Source organism: Pipistrellus hanaki (genome assembly GCF_964339955.1).
Source record: "Pipistrellus hanaki genome assembly, chromosome: 10".
Classification (NCBI taxonomy): Eukaryota; Metazoa; Chordata; class Mammalia; order Chiroptera; family Vespertilionidae; genus Pipistrellus; species Pipistrellus hanaki.
Genome location: NC_140512.1, coordinates 3,918,055 through 3,939,976, shown reverse-complemented (window position 1 = coordinate 3,939,976; position 21,922 = coordinate 3,918,055). Strand labels below are relative to the sequence as shown.

The 21,922-nt window shown below is 45.8% G+C and overlaps 1 protein-coding gene across 2 annotated transcripts in view; it reads left to right on the top strand.

Moving 5' to 3' along the window:
• The window catches only part of AOAH (acyloxyacyl hydrolase), a 70,762-nt gene that overhangs the window by 38,027 nt on the left and 10,813 nt on the right, over positions 1-21,922 (top strand). For both annotated transcript variants that reach the window (XM_084897882.1, XM_084897881.1), the window contains 4 exons: positions 9,917-10,008; positions 18,463-18,545; positions 20,291-20,327; positions 20,974-21,048. In XM_084897882.1, coding sequence (XP_084754008.1) covers positions 9,917-10,008; positions 18,463-18,545; positions 20,291-20,327; positions 20,974-21,048 — 287 coding nt within the window. The remainder of the gene's footprint in view (positions 1-9,916; positions 10,009-18,462; positions 18,546-20,290; positions 20,328-20,973; positions 21,049-21,922) is intronic.

The following is a 21,922-nucleotide window of genomic DNA, read 5'->3' as shown; positions in this document are numbered from 1 at the left end:
AAGCATGCAACTGGTGATCCTCCCTTTTTACAATTAGAACTAATCATAATCATTTCCACATTGTTTAGTCTTTGTCTTTAATAGATTTTTGTGGTTTCAGAGAAGGGACAGGGAGAAAGAGATCAAAAGATCAATGATGAGAATCACTGATCAGCTGCCTCCTATATGTCCCCTACTGGGAACCGAGCCCATACCTGAAAATTGACCCACGAACCTGTCCTGGTTCATGGGTAATCCCCAACCACTGAGCCATGCCAGCTGGGCACAACTTAGTCTTTAGATGATTATCTTCCCTGTTCCACGGAATCTGCTTCAGTGTACAAGCCGTAAACTACTAACCCATTCCCCCAAGGCTAAATATAAAGCTGACTTATGGCTTCTTTATTTTTGCTACTATGGATTATGCTCCCCGCCCCTTTTTTTTAAAAAAAGCTTCCAATCTTTAAAATGCGTTACCCGTGGAACCTCTTCGTCTGCACGGGCAGTCAGGCTGGGGAGGGGGCCACGCCTCGCAGGCAGCCCTGAGGTACGTTGAGCTCAGAACATACCTCATGTTTTGGTTGTTTGCCTCTAAAGCTTGGTGCAAGTGCAGACAACCTATCACCAAATACTAGCCTGAGGCCTACTGTGCACCAAGGCCTACTGTGCGCCGAGCCCTGTGCCGGGGGCTGATGACACAGTGGAGACGGAGCAGAAAGAACCCAGTCCTCAGAGAGCCTCAGGCGTGTGGGACACACAAAGAACAAATAGGTAATGCCTGCCTTCCTGGGGCCACGAGACACGCACTTGCCTCTGTCTCCCTGTAAAGCGAAGACACCCCTGCCAGCGCGTCACCCGCTCCAACTGCACCCCGCAAAGAAGCCACAGCCGATCTCCCCTATAGCAGCCCTTCTCTCCGGCTCATGCCATCCATCCGGTAAGCAGCGAGGCACCCTGGAGGCCTGTTTACCACTAATTAGATTAGGAGTGAGCTCATTTGGGAAGACATTTGTAGTCCAGTAAAGAGAGTGTGAAGAATCTCCCTGGTGGCTCCACAGAAGCAGAGCCCTGAGCCTCTCCCTGCTGGGGGCCTGGGTGACAGCGCTCCTCTGACATGGCCTTCCTTCCCGCCCAGATGCTCCCAGGAGTCATGGTGCAATGAGCTTCCTTGTCCCACCGGAGACCTCAACTTTGAAAGACTTCAAAGGAGCACAAGGAACAAATCTGAAAACACTAGCATGCTGTCTTTCCTTTTCCTTCCGCTGGAAAAGCAGTCCCTGCTGGAGTAGTTTTGTTGCAAAAGGAAGGAAGGTGGGGAGATCCCCAAGGCCCACCATAGCCGCCACCCTCCTGCCTGGACCCCATCTGCTCCGAGATCATCTCCGAAATATAAACACGCCGCCCTGTGGGGGCGGGTGAGCGGAGGGAGAGGCGACGCTGAAACTCCATTTCTGGAATGTCCCTCTCGCCAGCGGAAACTGATGCCTGCACTTTATAGGCTCCTCCAGGGCCTGGCAGCTGCTGTCTGGGGGGGAAGCGGGCACGGGTTGAGTCTCGTGCTTCGTCAAGGGTGAAAGGAGCCTTTATCCAGCTGCAGAAAATGCATGTTCGCAGAGCCGGCGCTCCTGGCTTTCAGGCCCTCTGCACGCATTCCTCTCAGCTGACTTGTGGGTCGGGTTTGGAGACTCCACTGGCTGCAGACAGCACAGGCCATCAGCCTCAGGCCCCGAGACTGCTGCTGACTGCCCCCGCCCCACACTGTGACTGCCCCCTCCCTGCACCAGGACTGCCCAGTGAGGGCACGCTCCCATTCGGCGGGAATTGCTGCCTGACTTCCATGGTACGTATAAAGCATGCAAATGCCGCCTCACCTCGCTTCATGTGGGCTCCAGAAGCACTTAAGAGGCAGAGTGCTTTCTTTGATCATTATGTTGGTGAGTGCCAGTGGGCATGATGCCACTCCCTGCTCCTCAAACACCTCGGGGGCTGGCAGGTGACAGGCTCAGTGGGAGGAAGAGAGGCCTCAGTCCAAGGCCTCGTCGCTCTGTCAGAGAAGGAGAGTGTGTTCGCCACGGTGGTCCCTTCCCCCGGCAATGGAGGAGGAGGCAGGATGCTCCTCTGTCCCGGCCCCTGCTCAGGAGCAGAAGCCAGATGGGCTGGCTGCCGCCTGATCAATCCAAGGCCCTGTTGTTCCTGCCCAAGGTGACCCCCTGGGCCCCACCTGCCAGCAATGCGGGGTGCTCTGGCAGGCTCACCCTGCCGGAAACATCCGAGCTCTTGGCTCTCACCACCACGCTCGAGAATGAAAAAGACAGACCCTCGGTGCTGGGAGAGACGACAAGAGGAAGGTGTTTTGAGCTCCCTGCTCTGAGAGGCATTGTAAGCGCTCAGCCCCACACCTGCTCTCCCGCACATTCGCTGGCGGTGCCCACATCGGGAGACAGCATGAGTCACCGACACCTGCGCCGTCCGGCTCGCCGCTGAGATGGGAGCGCGGTCGCCTGCCTCCTGATTCATTAGGTCTGCCGCTTTGTGCCCCTCTCCCTCCAGCTCCTCCGCCATGAAACGGGGCCCGTGGAACTAACGGATCACAGGAGGAACACTCAGAATCTCAAACCCCCTGGAATGTGGAAAGGGGGGCTTCTGGCATTGAAAATAATCTGGGATGGCTGGAATGTCAATTGCTACACGCCATCAGTCATTGTTCATTCAGCTGTCCACTTCCTTCCAGGCCACTTCCCGGGGGGATGAAAGGACCAGGAACACCCATCTCAGCCCTTGCCAAGTGCTTGCGGGTCAAGACTGGCTTCTGCCTGATTTACTAGTCAAGTCAGTGGTTATGAGATTGGTCAGATGGGTGAGCTAAACCCTAATTCCTAGAGGAAAATCAAGGGAGCGTTATGAAACACAGAAGGCCCGCAGACTCCAGAGGCAGGAATTTGGAACGGCATCGCCCAGCCAAGAACTGAAAGCCTGGCTGATACGAAGCCCAAAGGAGGGAAGACTGGGAAGGAGCAAAGAAGTCATGGCCTCACGTCTGTAACATTCGAGAGTTGGCAGGAAAGCTGAGTGGGTCAGTCCTTAGAAGACCCGTTATGAACAAGCAGGGTATAGGCTCAGCTGCTGTAACAAAGAATCCCCAAAGCTCGATGGCTTACGATGGAAGTGTGGTTTTCTCCCATAATCATCCAGAGGCAGGCAGGCAGGCAGGCAGGCCGGCCTGGCCAGACCGGCAGACATCCTCCACATGCAGCTTTCCCCGGGGTCCAAGGTGGCTGTTCCTGACTGCCTCCCATCTGTAGGGAAGAAAAAGGGAGAACTTGACACAGACGTCCACCCCCATCCTTCAGAGCCTAGTCACTGGCCCCCCCAGGCTGCAGTGGAGCTGCCATGCGCACGCCCTGGCTGGACAGCCATGTGCCCAACTAACAGGGTGGCAGCTCCAGTATTAGAGACAGAGGAAAGAGAGAAGGTGGGCCTCTGGGGCTCCAGGCGTGAAAAGCAGTCTCTAACCTCAAGGAGCTTCAAGTCTAGTTGGAAAGACAGACACAGAAACTCATAATCGTAACATTGAGCAAATATGTGTTTACCAAATGCCAGGCATTATACGTAGTATTCTCTCATTTAATAATAAAGACCCTGTTGTATTTCATAGATAAAGAAACAGAGATTCAGCCTTGGTGGTGCTTCTCAGTGGTTAGAGCATCAGCCTGTGTACCAAAGGGTCACGGGTTCAATTCCCTGTCCAGGGCATGTATCTGGGTTGTGGGTTCACTCCCCACTTCCTGTTGGGGCAGATGCAAAAGGCAACCAGTCAATATGTCTCTCTCACATCAATGTTTCTCTCTCTCCCCTTCCCTCCCTTCCACTCTGAAAAGCAATGGAAAAAATATCCTCTGGTGAGGATTAAAAAAAAAAAAACATAAAAGAAAAAAAAATGGAGACTTTGAGAGCTTAGCTAATTTACCCAAGATCATGCAGCTTAACAGGGAGCCCTGCTAGGAACAGTCTGGCAGACCCAGGAGCAGAGGTCAGCAAACTATGGCCCTCAGGCCAAATGCGGCCCTCCGCCTGTTTCTATAGATAAAGTTTTATTGGCATGCAGCAAGCCCATTTATTTACATACTGTCCGTGACCGTTTTCACACGACAGTGGCAGAGCTGAAATGTCACAACAGTGAGGAGACGGGGACTCTGGCCAGAGGCTGCGCCAGGGCCATCGTGGGCCAGTCAGAGGAACAGAAGCAGCCAGGTTCTGTGATGGCTTCTTGGGATGAGATGAGAGAGGGGGGAGGGAGGAAATGAGCTCATTTCATATGAGCAAGGAATTGGGGGAGGGGAGTGAGAGCCCAGTCAGGCCTGGTCACTGGGTGCCCTCCTCACGGCGTCCCATGTCCTCACCTCTGGGGCTTGACCGTGGACTTTGGGCTTCTGCCAGAGCCAAGTTCCAGACAGCACCTCTCAGAAAATGGAACACTACCCTCACCCCGGAAAAATGGCCGCCTGATGGACACTTTAGACGTGACCCCACTTTACAAAACCAAACGAGGGCGCGAGCCGCCCTCTCTGAGAGGCACCCTGTTGGCCTGGTTGTGGAAGGATTCATTTCCCGGGCCCCGGGGAAGATCTGGCGTGTGATGTTCTCTGTACCAGCAGGACATTTTAAACGCCTGTTCTCCTCACCGTTAGGAATTTTGCTGCAGTTCTCCAGTCGCTCTGCAAGTGATGAGGGAAGGAATTGAATTCGGTCACGTCCAACTGTGCGATGCGTTTTCATTTGCTGGGGACAGTTAGATAGACGCAGCCTTCAGTTCACCGAATCAACAAATCACAGGGTTAGTGCGGAAATCATAAATAATAGAAAAAGGGAAGGAAGAGGCTAAGAGGAGCCGGCAAGGTAACAAATAATAAAAAGAGCTATTTTCAGGCAAAATGATGAAAGATTATTGCCTGCCATTCTGTCTTCTACATGTTTACAGGTTCTATTTTTGCTAGAATTTTTTATTTGACTATTTCTTCACTGCCTGATAAGTTTTTGAACTGGCATAGGGTCAAAGAAGAAATGCAATGCCTTTCCCCTGAGAATTATGGATTTAGCTCCAGTTGAAGTTTGTGCATTGAATAGGCATCATCCCCAGACTGAGCAGCTATTGTTATTGGTCAGTGTGTATGTCGTGTTTTTTTTATTTAAATTATTTATAGTTTAAAATATTACATATGTCTCCTTTTTCCCCCATTGACCTCTCCCCAGCCGCTCCCACCTCTCAGCACATGCCCTCCCCTCCCTACTGTCTGTGTCCATGGGTTATGCTCATATGTGTACACAAGTCCTCTGGTGGGTCTCTTACCCTCCCATGCCTTTCCTCCGAGGTTGGAGTAAATTTATTACATAGCTGTAGGTAACTGGTAAACTAGTATGTAGTATTTGGGGAGTTCATTTGGAGGAGGAGATTGTTGGTGTTCCCTATACATAATATTATGAATTTAGCCTTGGGATATTTGGCGTTTCCAATGCTTAATTAAACTCTTTGCCTGGCTCCCTCTTACTAACCTTACAGGACTCACATTAGATCATTTTTTTTTCTTTGTTTTTCCTTAGCCCTTCGCCTTTTTTTTTTTTTTTTTTTTTCCCCAGGCCCCCCACACCCTCCCCTCTGACAGCTGTCAGTCTGTTCTCTGTACCAATGAGTCTGTTTCTCATCTGTGTTTTAGTTTATTTTGTTCATTAGATTCCACACATAAGTGGAATCATATGGTATTTGTCTTTCTCCTACTGGCTTATTTCACTTAGCATAATAATGATGGTAATGATGACATTTTTCATATCTTTTTCTATCAGCAGTTGTTGCAGGTTCCTCCAAGTGACTCTGTATCTTTGAAAATAATCCATTTAGGTCTAACTCAGTTAAGAGTATTAGAGAAGGGAATACTCTGGGCCAATTGTCCACAGCGCTGCTTAGTCAGGAGGGCTCAAAAGTAAACAGTGAAATAAAGGCACCAAAAATATACCCTGTCATCAGGAAATTGGCAGAATCAGACGAATGTGTGATAGATGCTATTATTCTTTCTCTCACTTAAGATGTCTTTGAGAAACTCAAATATGAGTTGCTTGTTGAAACTAAGGCTTAAAACATTCCCAAATCCAAAATACTTGTTTTTACCAATATTCACTAAAAATTAGAACTAGTGGACTTTCTTAGTGCATAAAAATACACACACAGAGTACTAGTTTATAAGAACATTGCACCAAAACAGTATACACATAGCCATTAGGACATGAAAACAATTTTATGTAATTGATAACATCAGAAGGAATTTTGAAGCAAAATTGACTTCATTTTGCCTTAATAATCATCGAGTTTCTGATGCTCTTTACAGACTTGGAACACTTTTCCTGATAGATAACAAGTCTTCCCACATATGTACATTTAAGATACATTTAAGATGAGTTTCCTAAGAACATACATGCTCAAGAGGCATAATCGGGAGTTGATGAGGGAGATCTTAATTTGCATACTTCCTGCCTTAAATGCCTGAACGATCTTGGGTATAATGTTGCATGAATAAGGCATTTAGTGTTTAATGTGATATGACTTAAACACTCTTTTTGCCAGAGTCTATAAAATCTTCGCTATTTGGGGCTGTTAGTTCTCCTTTTTATCTACCAAACTCACTGAGGAAGGAAAATATGTGGAGGCTTCCACTGGTCAGCTCCAATCTTTTCCATTGGCTGGTCATAAAATCCCCTCCTCTTACACCCGGGACAGTCCGTTTGGAAAGGGACACTTGGTGATCCATCCTGAACTAGGGCAAGGCTTCTACTTGTCCACCTGCCTCTTTCACTGGCCTCCCATCCTCCCAACAGCCCTGTTGAGGTTCATGGGGGAATAATCCAGAGCCATAGGAGATGCTGAACCTGAGACACTGGCAAAGCCACATCTTGCCTGATTTTGCACTGCGAGGAGTATTAAAACCTCACCATAACACCTCGCCATGACACCATACGCGAAGCCTAAAATGTTTCACTGGGAAAACACAGATTGGCATTATTTCAAGGTTTGTCAAATAACCAGGAAAAAACTATGCAGCTGACTGATGGACCTTCCTGGGCTCTGGCTGCGGGTGCAAATCCGCCTTCTTCCCAGCTGTGATTCAGCACCAGGCGCTGTCCATTTATGGGGAAATCCTGATGGGGAGGATTCCAGGGCTGGTTGGGCATCATGATAAGCAGGGAGGAGTCCAGAACTCTCCCAGCTGGGAGAATACTAAGAATATGGATACTCCACTTCCAAGACAGGTGTCTGACCATTGCCTCCCCTGTCCTACTCCTCCCTCAACATCTCTTGCCCACTGTGGAGCTGAGAATCGTATCTGAGAAACCCACCCCTGACTGAGAATGGGGCTGCATGGAGAATGGTCCCAACTTCTGATGTGTCAGGTTCGAACCATGGAGCTTTACTGCACTTTTAGAGCCAGATATAAAAGTCAGGTCCCCTGATTCCTAGAGGAAAGTCTTTGGGGGCTCATTCCAGAATTACCATTGTCTCCACCTCCATGTTATTCCAGGCTCAGAGGGGGTCAGACACGCCTCTGTCTCCGGCAGAGCTCTTACCCAGCAACTTCCCGTGAAAGCCAGGTCCCTACCCACTGTTCCCAACATGGGGTTGTCCCTGTGCACACGACTGAGAAGGAGGTGGGAGAGTGTGTGGGGCACATCGCATTGTTCTTTCAACTTTCCACAGCTTTTACGTTTGAAATTCGTACTTAACACAGCTCCTAAGTTCTGCCCACGTCTCTCGCAAGCCACCTACCTGTTTATTCACTATCTCGACTTCACACATCTTATGTGTTTCATCCATTCTGTTTGCTTTTCCCAACTCTGTAGCAGAATTGAATATTCTTAGATCCCACAGCAAATACATAAACAGACAGACCTACGGGGAAACAATAAGATAACACACACACACACACACACACACACACACACACAGAAAACATTTGATTGTAGTGACAGGAGAAATGAAAACCAAAACAGAGAGTAGCTGAGTTGTAGCATTTGGGGGAATTTTGAGCAGATCGTGTGGGTGCCTCCTGCTGAGGTGTGCCAGGTCCTGGAGCAGCACCATCTTCAGTATGGACAACCCATGCCCCCTTCAGAGGACTTATAGAGTCCTTCTTTAAGGTTCCTTTAAAATTAAAAATGAAGCTAATATCTCAAAGCCAATCACATCAAAGCAATCATATCACTGAATGCAGTTTTTCAAACGGCACGTGGCCCAGCCTCCTGCCCACTTCCTCTCCCAGGAGGGCCCTCCTGGCTCCCAAAGGGAAATGGAATCTCAGGCTGTTAGGAAAGGAAAAGCCACACTTGTGACTCATTAAATATTTGAAAGTAAATGTTTTTTAAATTTTATTTTTCAATTATAGGTGAATATCAACAGGGAGGGGGATCACTTTATAAAGTATATGATTAAAATTGTATCTTTATTGTGTGTTTTTCTGATTACAAAGTAGTGCATTTATTATAAAAATTCAATGTAAATTGCTATAAGGGAAGTTCCCAAAGGGCACATGGAGGCAATGACATTAAGATAAACTGCTTCCTGTAGCCAGACATTGAGGTTTCCTGTCAGCCAAGACAAAAAGGGAACACTGGCTTACAGGGTGTTTATCCAAACTAGGATTCCCAGGTAAAATACAGGACACCCAGTTCAATTTGAATTTCTGAAATATAAGTATATCCCAAACACTTCATGGGATATACTTACACTAAAAATTATTCCTTGTGTACCTGAAATTAAAATTTTTGCATAAAAAATTCACTTTTAATTGTGCTAACATACACATAACATCAAACTATTTTTAACGAATTTTAAATATACATTATATATTTACATTGCCATGGGACCAGACTCTAGAACTCTTTCATCTTACAAAACTAACCCTTTACTGACAAAACATCAACTCCCATTTCCCCTCTGGCACTCATCTTCCTACTTCCTGTTTCTATGAGTTTGACAACTCTAAAAACCTCACACGAGTGGAATCATATCTATCTTTCTGTGAAACTGGCTTATCTCATTAAGCATAATGTCCTTGAGCTTCGTCCATATTGCCACATGTATCAGAACTTCCTTTTTTAAGGCTGAATAGTATTGCATTGTGTGTATACACCACATTGTGTTTCTTGAAACCCAAATTTAACAGGACATTTATGTGCTACATCTGGCAACCCTGTTCTGACAACATCAGTCTAGATGAGCTTTCTCTAGAAATTAGAGCAGAGGGGTGTTCATTCTCAAGGACATGTGTTACAGAAACACAAAGGGGACACATCCAGGAGCATTCTCCTCTCTGAGTTTGCACAAGCCATGGAGCTGTGGTCAGTGAGTCCTAATTCTGTCAGCACTGTGTCAGGAGTCCTTGAACTCATGGAGCACGTTGAGCACACATGGGAAAGGAGCCATAATTAGATTCTTAAAGGTGTCAGACACCCCCAAGGAGGGCAGGAGGCACCCTCTTCTTGACTGAGGGCATAGCTTTGAACTCAAGGAGGCATTTTTGCTGTGGGCTTGGGTCTTAGTACTCTCCAGGCAATTGATTTCCTGAATATCTAAACTCAAATACAGAGAAAATCTCGGCAAGTTTGAAAGAGTGGGAAGTTTACCCATCTGCTGAAACATCCCTTTCAAGTGAGGATGAGCCTATGCTGCCATGCCCTTTGCATCTTTCACAGCCGCCGAAGGGGAGCGAGTTCAGGAGGGATGCACATCTTTGTGAATGTCCTGATGATGGTTAAAGTTAAGAGGCCTTAAATGCCAAAGTTCCTTAAGGAGAGAGATTAAGAGACAGAGAGCAATGCCTAGGCAGTGAATAACCTTACTACTTGTAGAAAACAAATGACCATTTTGATGATCACCTCTTTATTTTTTCTTTAGAAATCCTTCTTCAATTTACCAACAGCACTTACCGATGAGCTTGACTGGCCCCAACTTTCTGGTGCTACTGGATTTCTGAACGCCACTAGTGGGTATGTACGTTTACAGACCTTCAAAGGTTTCAGTGTATCTTTGTAAAAATAGGGCTTTTTCTAAGATGTGAATTATTAGGAATGACTTCTAGAACACAAATGACACACAACAAACCCGCTCCTGACATAGTCCACCACCCAGTGGGATGCAATATGAATTCTGTTTATCAGTGCAGGCCAGAAGAGAGTATTCCCAGTGAGGGGGCTGTAGAGTTGACCGCTGATGGAGAATATTCAACACCTGGCTAAAGTTTTCTGAGTCAAGGGACCAAGAAGTTTACTTGATTATTTCCGTGCAGAAATTAATATTCATAAAGTTAATAGGCAGGTCTCAAGGTCCTGGATTCATGCTGGCATTAATGCTCTAGATATGAAGGCAGAGACCATGTGTGGACAGTCTGAGTGGCACGGTCCACTTTGCTGTGTGCGATTGGGTGTTGACTCTGGGCCTGGGAACAGCCATTCATTGCATCTTGTGAATAATTTATTTGACTATACCTTTACTCATTTATTTTAAAAATAGTTAAGTACTTGCTACCTAATCGGGCGCAGATGGTATAAATGCCTTAAAGTTTAATAAGGCTTGTCCCATCTCTATAGTAAAATCTCATTCAAGTAGGACAGATGAGATAAAATATAAGTAACAAAAATATCAGATAAATGTGCCAAAACACTACTCTATGGATCTTTACATCCTTCGACACTTTGACAGAGTCTGTTCTCTTGACTGTCTGGTTTCAGAGAATTCAAAAAGCAATAACCCTTAAAATCATGTGTTTTGCTTTGTTTTTCTCCCAATGTGATTCAGAAAGAAATTGAGTTGTTCTAAGATAAAAAGAAAAAACCCTATATGCGGTGGTTAGCCTGGGGGCAAGAAACCTGACATTAGGAAGGAAATGATGAGAAGCCGAAAATATATTTTTAAGATTGAAAATAGTGCTTTGTGTTCAGATCGCCTCCAAAAGCAATTAACTCACAGGAAAATCCTATTTAAGTTAAAGAAGCCATGGCCCAGAAGAATAGGAAACAATACCCAAACTTCAGGAAGAGGGGGCTTCTCCTTTAAAAGCCATATCTACCATCCTCGGAGTCCATGTGGCAGATTAGGAGATAAACTGCATGTACAGGTACAGGGGTCCGGTCTGTGTGGCCTTAGGTGGGACATTGAGCATCCCTGGGCCTTGTGGACATGATGCAGTTGAGTTGACACTCTCTCCAATGTGCAAGCTTAGCGCTTATAGGTCCACATGATGTTCAAGTCCTCATCCTACCTCAGGGCGCTGCTTGCTTTAGAAGCATTGGAGGAAACTCCTGCCGAGAGAGGTCTCGCTTCTTCCCAGCAAATATGCTTTTCCCCACCATTAGCTGGCTGTACCTGAGACCATACATGCCCGTTTTATGGGTCGGAGCTAGAAAAGTGCTAGGAGCCATGTCTCCTCAAGGCCGGGTTACTGTGCTCTGAGAGCCGAGCTCATGCCTGGTAAGCCCTGCCTTGTGGGATATTGGGTGCTTGACCAGCTATTCATTACAGTGGTACTCTGTTAACATCCTACATGTGCACCGTTTCCTCCAAACAAACTCCAGAGAGGGAGACAGGTGACTCCAGATCCTTAAAAAATAACCGTGTTTGTGGCTGCCCAAACCACCTCCTTCTGAAAGTGGGGTCAGGAGTCGGTCCAGTCAGTGGAGTTCTACAAGCCAGGGCTAAACGATAAAGAGGTTCCTTAAATGTGGGGAGCAGAGGGGGCTGGGAGGAAAAATAGGGCAACACTTGTAGATCAAGGAAGGAAGGAAGGGAGGGAGGGAAGGAGGGAGGGAGGGAGGGAGGGAGGGAGGGAGGGAGGGAGGGAGGGAGGGAAGGAAAGAGAAAGAAGCTGATGTTACCCATAAGAAGTTATAAAAGCCAAAACAACCAAAAGCAATTACCAAGTTACCATATCCAGCTGGAGAGCCTAGAGTGAGAGCAGAGAGTCCACATAAGTGGGTGTGAATTAGATGGAATTGTCTAGAGTACAATTGGCTCTCTCTACCTCTGGATTAAATTTGCTATCTGGGGCCAGAAACATAGCTAACGCTTGGAAGGAAATGGACAGACATTGTCACCAGTGGCACGGCAATGCCATTCAAGGTCATTTAAACACACATCTTTGATGAAAGGTGTCCTAGAATCTGACAGTTAGAGGTTACCTATTCTCTGACCCAATAGGCATTATATGAGAGAACAGTTTTGAAAGGCAGCGTGCAACTGCAAACCCAGACACTTGGGGCATTAAACATAGAAAATGGGAGAGAAGGGATTTGCCGCTAAGATTTGCTAACCTAATTTCATGGGGTTTTTTAAAAAAGACATGTAAGTACTAAACACTAATGAGCTTAATAACCTTATTAAATCCATTATTCAAAAATTACATGTGCTATAATTGCCCATGATTAGCTGTCCTATAATTATACTTTGCCAAACAAATAATTAGCATTGGCCTTTTGCAGATGGTGAGGCTGATTGGACTGGATAGAGTCTGCATCAATGATTCTCCAAGTGTGGTCCAGGGACCCCTGGGGGTGTCTCAGGGGGTCCACAAGGTGGAAACTATTCTCACAACAATATTAAGACAGTATTTGCTTTTTGCACCGCACAGCCATCTGTACCAAAGGTGCAAAAGCAATGGCGGGCAAAACCGCTGCCCTCTGAGCATGAGTCAAAGCAGTAGCACCCAACTGCACTCGGAGTCCTGTGTCTCCACCTGCACGCACTGGCTTAATAGGGGGGAGGTCCTCCCTTCAAAACGTTGCCTATGAAGCAGAAAGAAGTCACTAATTCTGTTAAGTAAGCACAGGACTTATTAATAATCTCATCGCATGAGCCCTAGCCAGTTTGGCTCAGTGAATAGAACATCTGCCTGCAGGGTCCCAGGTTAAATTTTGATCAAGGGTATGTACCTTAGTTGCAGGCTTCATCCCCAGTAGGGGGCATGCAGGAGGCAGCTGATCTATGTTTCTCTCTCATCGATGTTTCTATCTCTCTCCCTCTGTAAAATCTATTATATATATATATATATATATATATATATATATATATATATATATATAGATAGATAGATAGATAGATTATGTGTGTATATGTATATATATAATGTGTGTGTATGTATATATGTATATATGTGTATATATATGTATATATGTGTATATATATATAATATATTAAAATCTCATCTCATGAAATGAGAAGGATGCATGAAGCACTTTTGCTACAAATAAAACATGATAGTTGTCTTAAGGTCAAGCACCTGCATGCTGACTTGAGCGCAGAATCAGTAAGTTTTCTATGGAACACCCTTTTTATTGGAGAAAATAAAAAGAAAAAAAAAACTTGGAAAGTGAACTATGGTTACCCAGTCTTGGATACAGCAGATATTTTATCCGAAATGAATCAGATGAACGTGTCACTTCAAGGAAAACAAATAACAGCATTGACTGCTAATCGGCACAATATGAGCTTTCAAAGAAAAATGTGATTTTTGAAAACTTGGCTTTTCCGTGGCCGTGACAGCTTCCATGGATGCGAAGGCCTTGCAATGAGGCAGACGGTGCTGGCGACTAGGGTGGGTTTAACGTCCTGTCATAAATGCATCAGCATTGGCGTGCCCTCCTCACTCAGTGACCAGTGTCTCTACATGACCCGTGCGTGATGCACAGGATCCTGCACGAGAAAACCCACTCAGAGCACCGGCAGGCCAAGGCTTTTCCATGCAACCAGGGGCAAGAGTTCACGGATGTAATTTCCGGTTCCACAAGACAGCCAATCGGTCTCTAAGGAGCTGCCAATTGTCAGGTTTTCGTATAACATCCGAGAAGCTTACCCAAAGTTACAGAAAAGGGACATTAAAATGCCATCCCCTCTCACCACCACGTGTGTGTGTGAGACCAGGTTTCCTTCCTGTGTTCCCACCAAAACAACATGTCCCGGCAGATGGAGTCTAAGGCAGAAGGGAGCACCCAGCGGGCTCTGTTCAGAGGGACATTGGGGAATTGAAAATGGTAAAGTGATCCCAACCTTCTCACTCACTGGAGGAATGCATTGGAAAACACATTTTTACAGGGGGAAAATGTTGTTTATATGAACGTGTAATATATCATTATTTTTAAAAATGAAATGTTCTTTTCGTTTTCTAAGTTTTAATTTCTAATATATAAATATTGACAGCTGTAACTCTCAGAAACAGAAGCTCTCTGGTTTCTCAGCCATCTTAAGAGTGAAAAGCAGACTGAGAGCCAAAAGCAGAGAACTTCTGTTCTTAGGGAGTGGGTGGGAAAAAGACATGTGGCTGAGGACAGAGACTGGGGACCCCGCAGGGAGAGGTCCGGGAAGAGAAGATAGGGAAGAACGGCCCTCGCTGGAGAAGGAACGCTCTCTCTGGCCTCCTGAGCCCCTGTCGGTTCTTGGCTGGTCCCCTAAGATTCTACTTCATAGCACCTCAGAATTTAACCCAAACTAGCGGTGCCCCTGGTCTCAGAAAGGTCACCAGGACCTAGTACATCACTGTCGCTTGAACAACATCCCACTTGGTATATCCCTACACCTCTGACCTGCTAAGCATTCTGGGAAGCTACTGAGTTGCCTTTCTCCAAGTAGGATCTGCTTTGAGTCAACATAGGAGGAGATCATGTCTTCCCTTCCAAGCCAACCCCTTTCCTTTGTCTACGTTACTCTTGAGGCTCATCCTTGAGTTTATTCTTTTTTTTTTTTTTGTCTTTCTTTCTGTCATGGTGAAATGGAAGGGGGGTGGGATTAGACGTCTCTCAGAGAAAGTGGTTTTTTTTTTGTGTTACCTGAGCCTGTGATGGGAAAAGCAACTAGTAGACACTATGTCTGAAACTCACCTATTTTGAATTTTATTCTTAAAAAGCAAAATCTGACCTGCGAGGGCTCACATAAAAGACTGTACTTCCTGGGCCCCGCAGTAGATGGAGCTGATAAAATCGAGGATTTATTTATTTTTTTATTTTTAGTTTTTTTTAAATCTGGGATTTAGTCAGATATACTATTGATAGTACTTGCAATTCCACTCCCTATGCTAAGGGCACCAGCGCCTTTATCATCGGGAGAGGTGTGAGGACGAGAACGTTTTATACTCCTGATCGGCACCCCTCGGATTTCAGACTGAAGTCATCACCTCACCTACTAGCCCATGGGACTGGGTTTTGAAGCACAACAGCGGAAAAGGAGAGAAACAAACAAACAAACAACAAAAAATCAGACTGGGGACCCTGAGTCCAACTGAGGATAGGGGAGCAAGCGGAGGGGGATTCAAAACCAGAAAGGCCTTACAGTGCATGCAACTGGCCCTGGATACAGGTGATGTTCTATTAAGCAAGCTTTTCAATGTGTAGGCATCTGAAAATATTGTTATAAGCTTCTCAAAATATTGTATTGATCCCTCTATCTTCTACGGAGCACTCCCTGACAAATCCAATTCCTAGAATTTATAGGAGAGATTATATACTTGAGGTGGAGATGAAAGAAAACAGTATCTTTGATTATATGAAATACTTTCTAGTGCCTCCTACAAAACCTTAATCCCAGCATTTTAGATGCTGTTTCTGGTCAGAAATGTTCATTCACCTATGGTAAAGATTTCTATATTCTTGTAATAAGATACGGTGCAACTAACCGTATCCATAATTCATCATCCACACTACTTACTCTCCAGGATCAGGGCATGAGCAAAACAATATTTCAGTCCATAAATTTTGTTTTTAGAATTATCAAAAATATAAGTATGGATAAATATTGGTAACAATTATTTTCCCAAAGGAAAATAACCCCTCTTTATTGACCGTGAAATTATTTTAGTATTGAATTCAGGTCTGATGTCCCTTTCCCATCTTTCTTTTTTTTATTTTTTCAAAATGGAATAAAATAAGCAAGGCAGAGGTCATAAACAATGCAGCTTGTAGAGGTCAGGCTTCTGGGTAATAAAGAGAGCAGGAAGAGCCGACAGCCACAGCCTGTTGGGAGCCAGAAAGCAGGCCAGTGGTCCCTGCCTCCACCCACTCAGGCACGGCATCCTAAGCTGGTGGGAGGGCAAGGAAAGAAGCAACGTGCTTACATGGCAAGACCTCCAGAATGCGTGGGAGTCAGCTACCTATGGTAGCGCCAGAAGTGAGGGTGCGGCTACACATAGGAGGAGGAGTATTGGTTGAAAGGTTGCAGCTAGAACCTCAGATTTCTTCCCAACTCCACCGGGGAGAGGGAGGGGGAGGCACGGGGCTAGCAGCCCTCACTGGCTCTGGGATGAGCCTTGGGGTTTCTTCTCTGGAGAGGCTGAGAGGAAGGGCTTCTGGGCTGGGAGACACTGGACAGGAGTGGGGAGAGGGACACCCTGGTGAAGCACACGTGTGCTGTAAATCACACGCCTCCCAGCCGGGCCGGAGACAGGAAGGTCCTTTCCTGGGGAACCTGCACCCCACACGGAAAGCCCCCAAAGACAGGGCAGCAGGGCCTCCCTGAGAAAGGCCGGCCAGCCAATGGGGAGGACCAGAGGAGCAAGCCCCAGCCAGGGCCCTGTTTCCAGCCAGCTTTCAGCTCCCACTTTTACATCTAAGCCAACAAACAACCCAAGACCATAGGTATCTGAGGGAAAGCTTGAATGTGAAAGACAGCAAACAAAGAGAAAAACAACCTTAAAGAAACAAACTATTGCTTTGTATACTAGGGATTAAAAAACAACAACAAAACAAAAACAACAAAAAACCACTAGTTAATATACTACTTATAAAAGAAACTAAAAATTAGTACCTTCAAAAAGATGAGGTATTTTAATGAAGTAACAAGAACATGTGCTACATTTAAAGAAACATTCAAAAGAACAAAAGAGCCCTTGGAAATTGTATCAGTGGCATGAGATGATTTTCCCAGAAACAGAACGTTAAGACTATTACCCAGAAAGTAGAGCAAAGGAACCAAGATATGGGAGGTAGGACAGAAAAAAACAATAGGAAAATTAGAGACCAATCTAGGTGACTCAATATTCAAATAAGGGGGTTCTAAGAAAAAAAGGAAGAAAAAAACAGCAACGAAGTAATCGAAGAACACTCTCAGCTCTGAGTGGCATGAATTTCCAGGCTAAAGGTGTCTCACACTGTGAATGACAATAGAGCCACACCAGCCTGCCTCCGTGACATTACAGGACGCCGGGAGCAAGGTGCTGCCCCAGATTCCCAAAGGATCGAGAAGCAGAAAAGCTCTGACAACAGCACCAGATGGCCAGGCAGCCTGGGGTCCCTTCAGGCATCTGAGGGAAAGTGCTTTTTCCTTAGAGTTCTGTAACCCTCCGCCTGCTTGTCTGTCATTACATAACAAGGCGCTTCCAACGTTGGTGGCTTATACCAACCTTTATTTTTATTACATCTCCCGATCAGATACTTCTGAGTTTAATTACTGTTCATTAGTTTATCTGGTCTTGTTTTTATGAAGGAGTTTAGGAAGCCTATAACATTATAGAGAATGTAACATTAAATTTCATTTAAATTAAAGTGTGGCAAAAGAACATAGAAAAATCAAAGATGTGACAAAGAGAAACCAAGAAAATGATTTAGAACAGGTGTAATTATAGCCTGATATTGTCACACATTTGTCTCTAAACTGTGTCCATTGGTATTAGATTTAGCTATATGTAACAGAGAGAGAGTCAACATAGGTTGATTTAACTAAGATAATGCATGAGTTTATTTCTCTCAAACAGGAAAGTTCAGGGATTTGCAATCCAGGTCTAGCATGGGAGCTCAAGTTCACTGCTCCTCGGGATCCACAATCTTTCCAGCTCATCCTTACCTCCCCAGGGTGGAATTTACCCCTACAGTCTAAGATGGCAGCATTCCTATTCCTGGCAGCAGAATGGCTAAGCAGGACAAAGAAAGCAAAAAACCCTGCCAATTGTGTCCTAAGAAATGTCCCCAGAAACTGCTGCTAAAAACACCCACTTCCATCCCATTGCCCAGAACTTAGTGAAGTGACCACTCCTAGCTGCAAGGGAAGCTGGGAAAGCAGGCATCATTCCGGGCAGACCTGTGTCCTACGAAAACGTCTGTGAAAATGGACAAAGGGGAGACAAGGGTCATAGCCACCGAGAGAAGAGCAGGAACATGGTCAAGTTTAAAACACAGAAGTGATAAAGACCACCAGATGTTCGAGAGACGTATAGCAGCTTTTGGTAAAAGGGTTACAAAGGTCCTCCTAAGAAAAAAAGTTTGATCTTCCCACATCCATGCAATTGTCTATAGGGCTGTTTCCTGTAACAACTTAGGCAGCGATGGTTTAGAGAAAAACACAACTATAGAGATGTGGTTTTCTGAATTCACTTTCACCCCACTTTAAAAATCATAATAAACACATGTGCTTGTATTTCATCATGTGACTGTCCCAACGTTAAGCATACATGTATGTATTTGTTCCAGAATTAAAGAAAACTCTATTTACCTTCGTCTACGGAAAAGAAACCACTGCAATCACCGGGACTACCAGAACATTTCAAAAAACGGTAGGTGGCCACACTCGGCCTTTGCCTATGTGCGCTGAATGACTGGTTTTATTTCCCAAGGACCTCAGCAGCTGAGCATTGGTGACAAGGGCCACGGGGTAAAATGAACGTCTCCCTTTCTGATAGAGGGGCCTGGGGTTAGAGCCTTTCCCTGCAGTGAAAGGAACAAGATGCAGTCGAGATAAATACTGAGTGGCCAGATGATGATGATCTCTGAACGCATAATAATCTGGCCATTCAGTGTATATCCTATATAATAAAAAGCTAATATGCAAATTGTCCCCTTGACTAGGAGTTCGACCAGCAGGCAGGCAGGCCAACCGCCCATCGCCCCTCTCCCTGGCCAGCCTTCCTGTGCTGAGCGGCAGAGGAACAGGTGGTGTGGACACGGGAGAGGCTGACCATGAGGCACGCCGAGGCAGGTTTTCATTTCCTGCTTCAAGCTCCATGGGGGATCTGCACCTCAAATCCCCAGCCATCCTCCAGATAATGAGGAAAATTATTGGCCCGACCTGGTCCTTTAATTTTCCCCACTCATGCCTTGAGCTTTCATTAGTTTTCATATCTCATTAACACACAAATCAGAGTGAGAATTAAACACCTCCTGATTGATGATCTTACTAAAAATGGGAAGCTGAGATCATGGGGCTGTGGGCCCGGCCGAGGAGATGAGGGAGCCATGGTGGGTGCCAGGCCAGCCCGCCATGACCACCCTCCGTCTCTTCACTCGTGAGGACATCAGGGAGTGACCCACACCCAGAAACTCTGAGTCTCTGCATTTAGGCCTCAATGTGGCACCTTCTCTGAGCAGAGACAGGCTCGAGTCACACTGGGTTTTCCTCTTTTCAACACTGGGGTGAGATTTGCATTAAACCTCACACCAGTTCTCAGTTGTGCGTCTACCCAGAGACGCTCCTGCCCAGGGATAAAGGCCATGTCTGTAGACTCCCTCCTTGGGTTCACTCTTTCTAGCCTCCCAGTCTAGAGAGGCAATGCCACTCAGGGAGCCTGAGCTCAGCATTGCGGGCAGAAGGGGCAGGGTTTGGATTGCGGTTCTCCAGATTCATAGCTGTGTGGCTTTGGGCCGCTAAAGTGAGCCTCAGTGTTCTCATCTACAAAATGGGGCTCCTCGCAGACCTGCCTCACACGGTGGTGCTATGGCCTAAATGAACTAATAAGTACAGGGCTTAACAGGGTGTCTGATAATATGAGAATTCAATAACCACGACTTTCCTATCAAAGATCTGTTACAGGTAGAAACGGGAATGGAGGAGGATGGCCATGCATGTCATTACAGGAGTTGAAATATGTCAGCTCTGCAATCTGAACTTACACATCCAAGCCAGCAGGGGGAGCCTCAGGTTCTCTGGAGAGATGGGTAGTTCTCAAAGAATCCTTCCTACTGTTCCTCTCATCCCTCAGCTCATTCCTGAATCTTTGGGGTAGTTTCTCTCTCTGGTGATAGATATGTATCCTTTTCTTACACCGCTAACAAGTTCGCTCATTCACGCTATGAAATGTCTTGAGACCTGTAAATTCAAAGGATTTGGGTTTATGTCAATAGAATGTCAAGGACGCATGGCCATTAAGGGGAGTCCCAGAGAAACTCCTCAGCACTACTGTGTGGATAACCTCGGACTGTTCAGTGATGCTTCTCCCGTGATCGCAGACAATGGCACTCTCATCCTGACAGTGTTGAACTGAGCCCCCTAACTTTAACTATTTTCTTAATTTTACTGATTCAGGTGCATCTTCCAAAAACTTGGAGACATTCCTAGAAAGGTACGTGGAAGGAGTTGTTTTTCATTTTGAAAACTGAATGAGAACTCTGTTGTTACCCATTATCACTTGCACTGGGCATCAGCTAGTCACTCTGCAAACCCTGGGAGATTATTATCCCCTCTTGGGCCAGTGAGCATTGGAAGTGTTCATTTCCATATATCCTTAGAGACAGATCATAAAAATGCATACAAGCTTAGATATAGCCAAAAAAAGACAAAAAGGATTTCATATCCCTGTTTATGAAGGAGAAAACAATTTTGTGCTCATCTGGGGCTTAACATTCAGAATTGGGGCCCTGGGTGCCCAGAATGGAAACTTTGGGCCCACGGGATGTTTCGGGAATCTGGACATAAGTAACCCAGGTAACGCATCTGTGATTATTGACCACAAAGGCTGTGAATGATGCTAAGATGGTAGCGTGCCCCCTGCTGGAGGCTTCACTCCTCAACTTCATGTGTTGATGTGGTCTTTCCCTAACAGAAGATTAAAGCTTATAGAGAAGGAAGTGAGAAATGGGGATAGTGATACTAAATGGAAGAAAATAGCAAAGTTACCCAGAGGGCGGTCACACAGACTCTTCCGCAGCCCCAGCCTATGACACCAGTTACAGAGCGGGGTTTCCACGTGTTTGACATTCAGCTTCCAGTTTGTCTAGGAACCCACTGTTGGACCACCCGGCCATTGTCATATACGCCATGATTGGAAACGACGTCTGCAACGGGTGAGTTACTACCAAAAAAAGTTTTTGTTTTGTTTTTTTAATTTATTTTTATTGATTCCAAAGAGGAAGAGAGAGGGAGAGAGAGGGAGAAACATCCATTATGAGAGAGAATCATTGATCAGCTGCCTCCTGCACACCTCACACTGGGGATGGAGCCCAAAATCCAGGCATGTGCCCTGACTGGGAATCGGACCCTGACTTCCAGGTTCATAGGTTGACACTCAACCACTGAGCCAAACCAGCTAGGGCAGTGATAGTGATTCTTGAACAAATATTCAGGTTATTTGAATATCCTTAAAATTAAGACGTTGGGATTAGTCAGACTTGAGTTCAAGCCCTGTTTTGTAGGTTGATGCTCAACCACTGAGCAACACCAGCCAGGTGCTAAGAAGGTTTTGAGAATTCTTTGCCTCTGGGTTTCCCCAGCTCCGGCCAATCCTAATGTGCCCATGACCCACAGGAGAAAGCAGTTTTGCCCACCTGCTGATCTCAGTAATGATTTCAGAATGTTCACTGCCTTCGTTCCCCCACGACATTATGGAAGATTTCTCAAAATCTGTGTGTGCCCCTGAGGATATGCTGCATATGTGAATGCCATCTGTCCTGAGGTCGTGGCCAGAAGCAGAAAAAGGTGACACCAGATCTGGAACAACTCCCCAGTAGCCACTCACCCTCTGTTTTAGGAAACAGAAAAATAAAGCCCAGATAACATGATTTGCCTAATTAATTAAGGCCAGTGCCAGACTCCACTCTCAGGAGTGCTTTCCCAAACTTCAAGGTTCAGTGTCCTTCAAGTGTGTTTGTTCTCTCAGACACCTCCACGAGAGCCTAGACCTCTCCCAGTGAGGATGGTGCAGACCTCATCTGTGCGTGA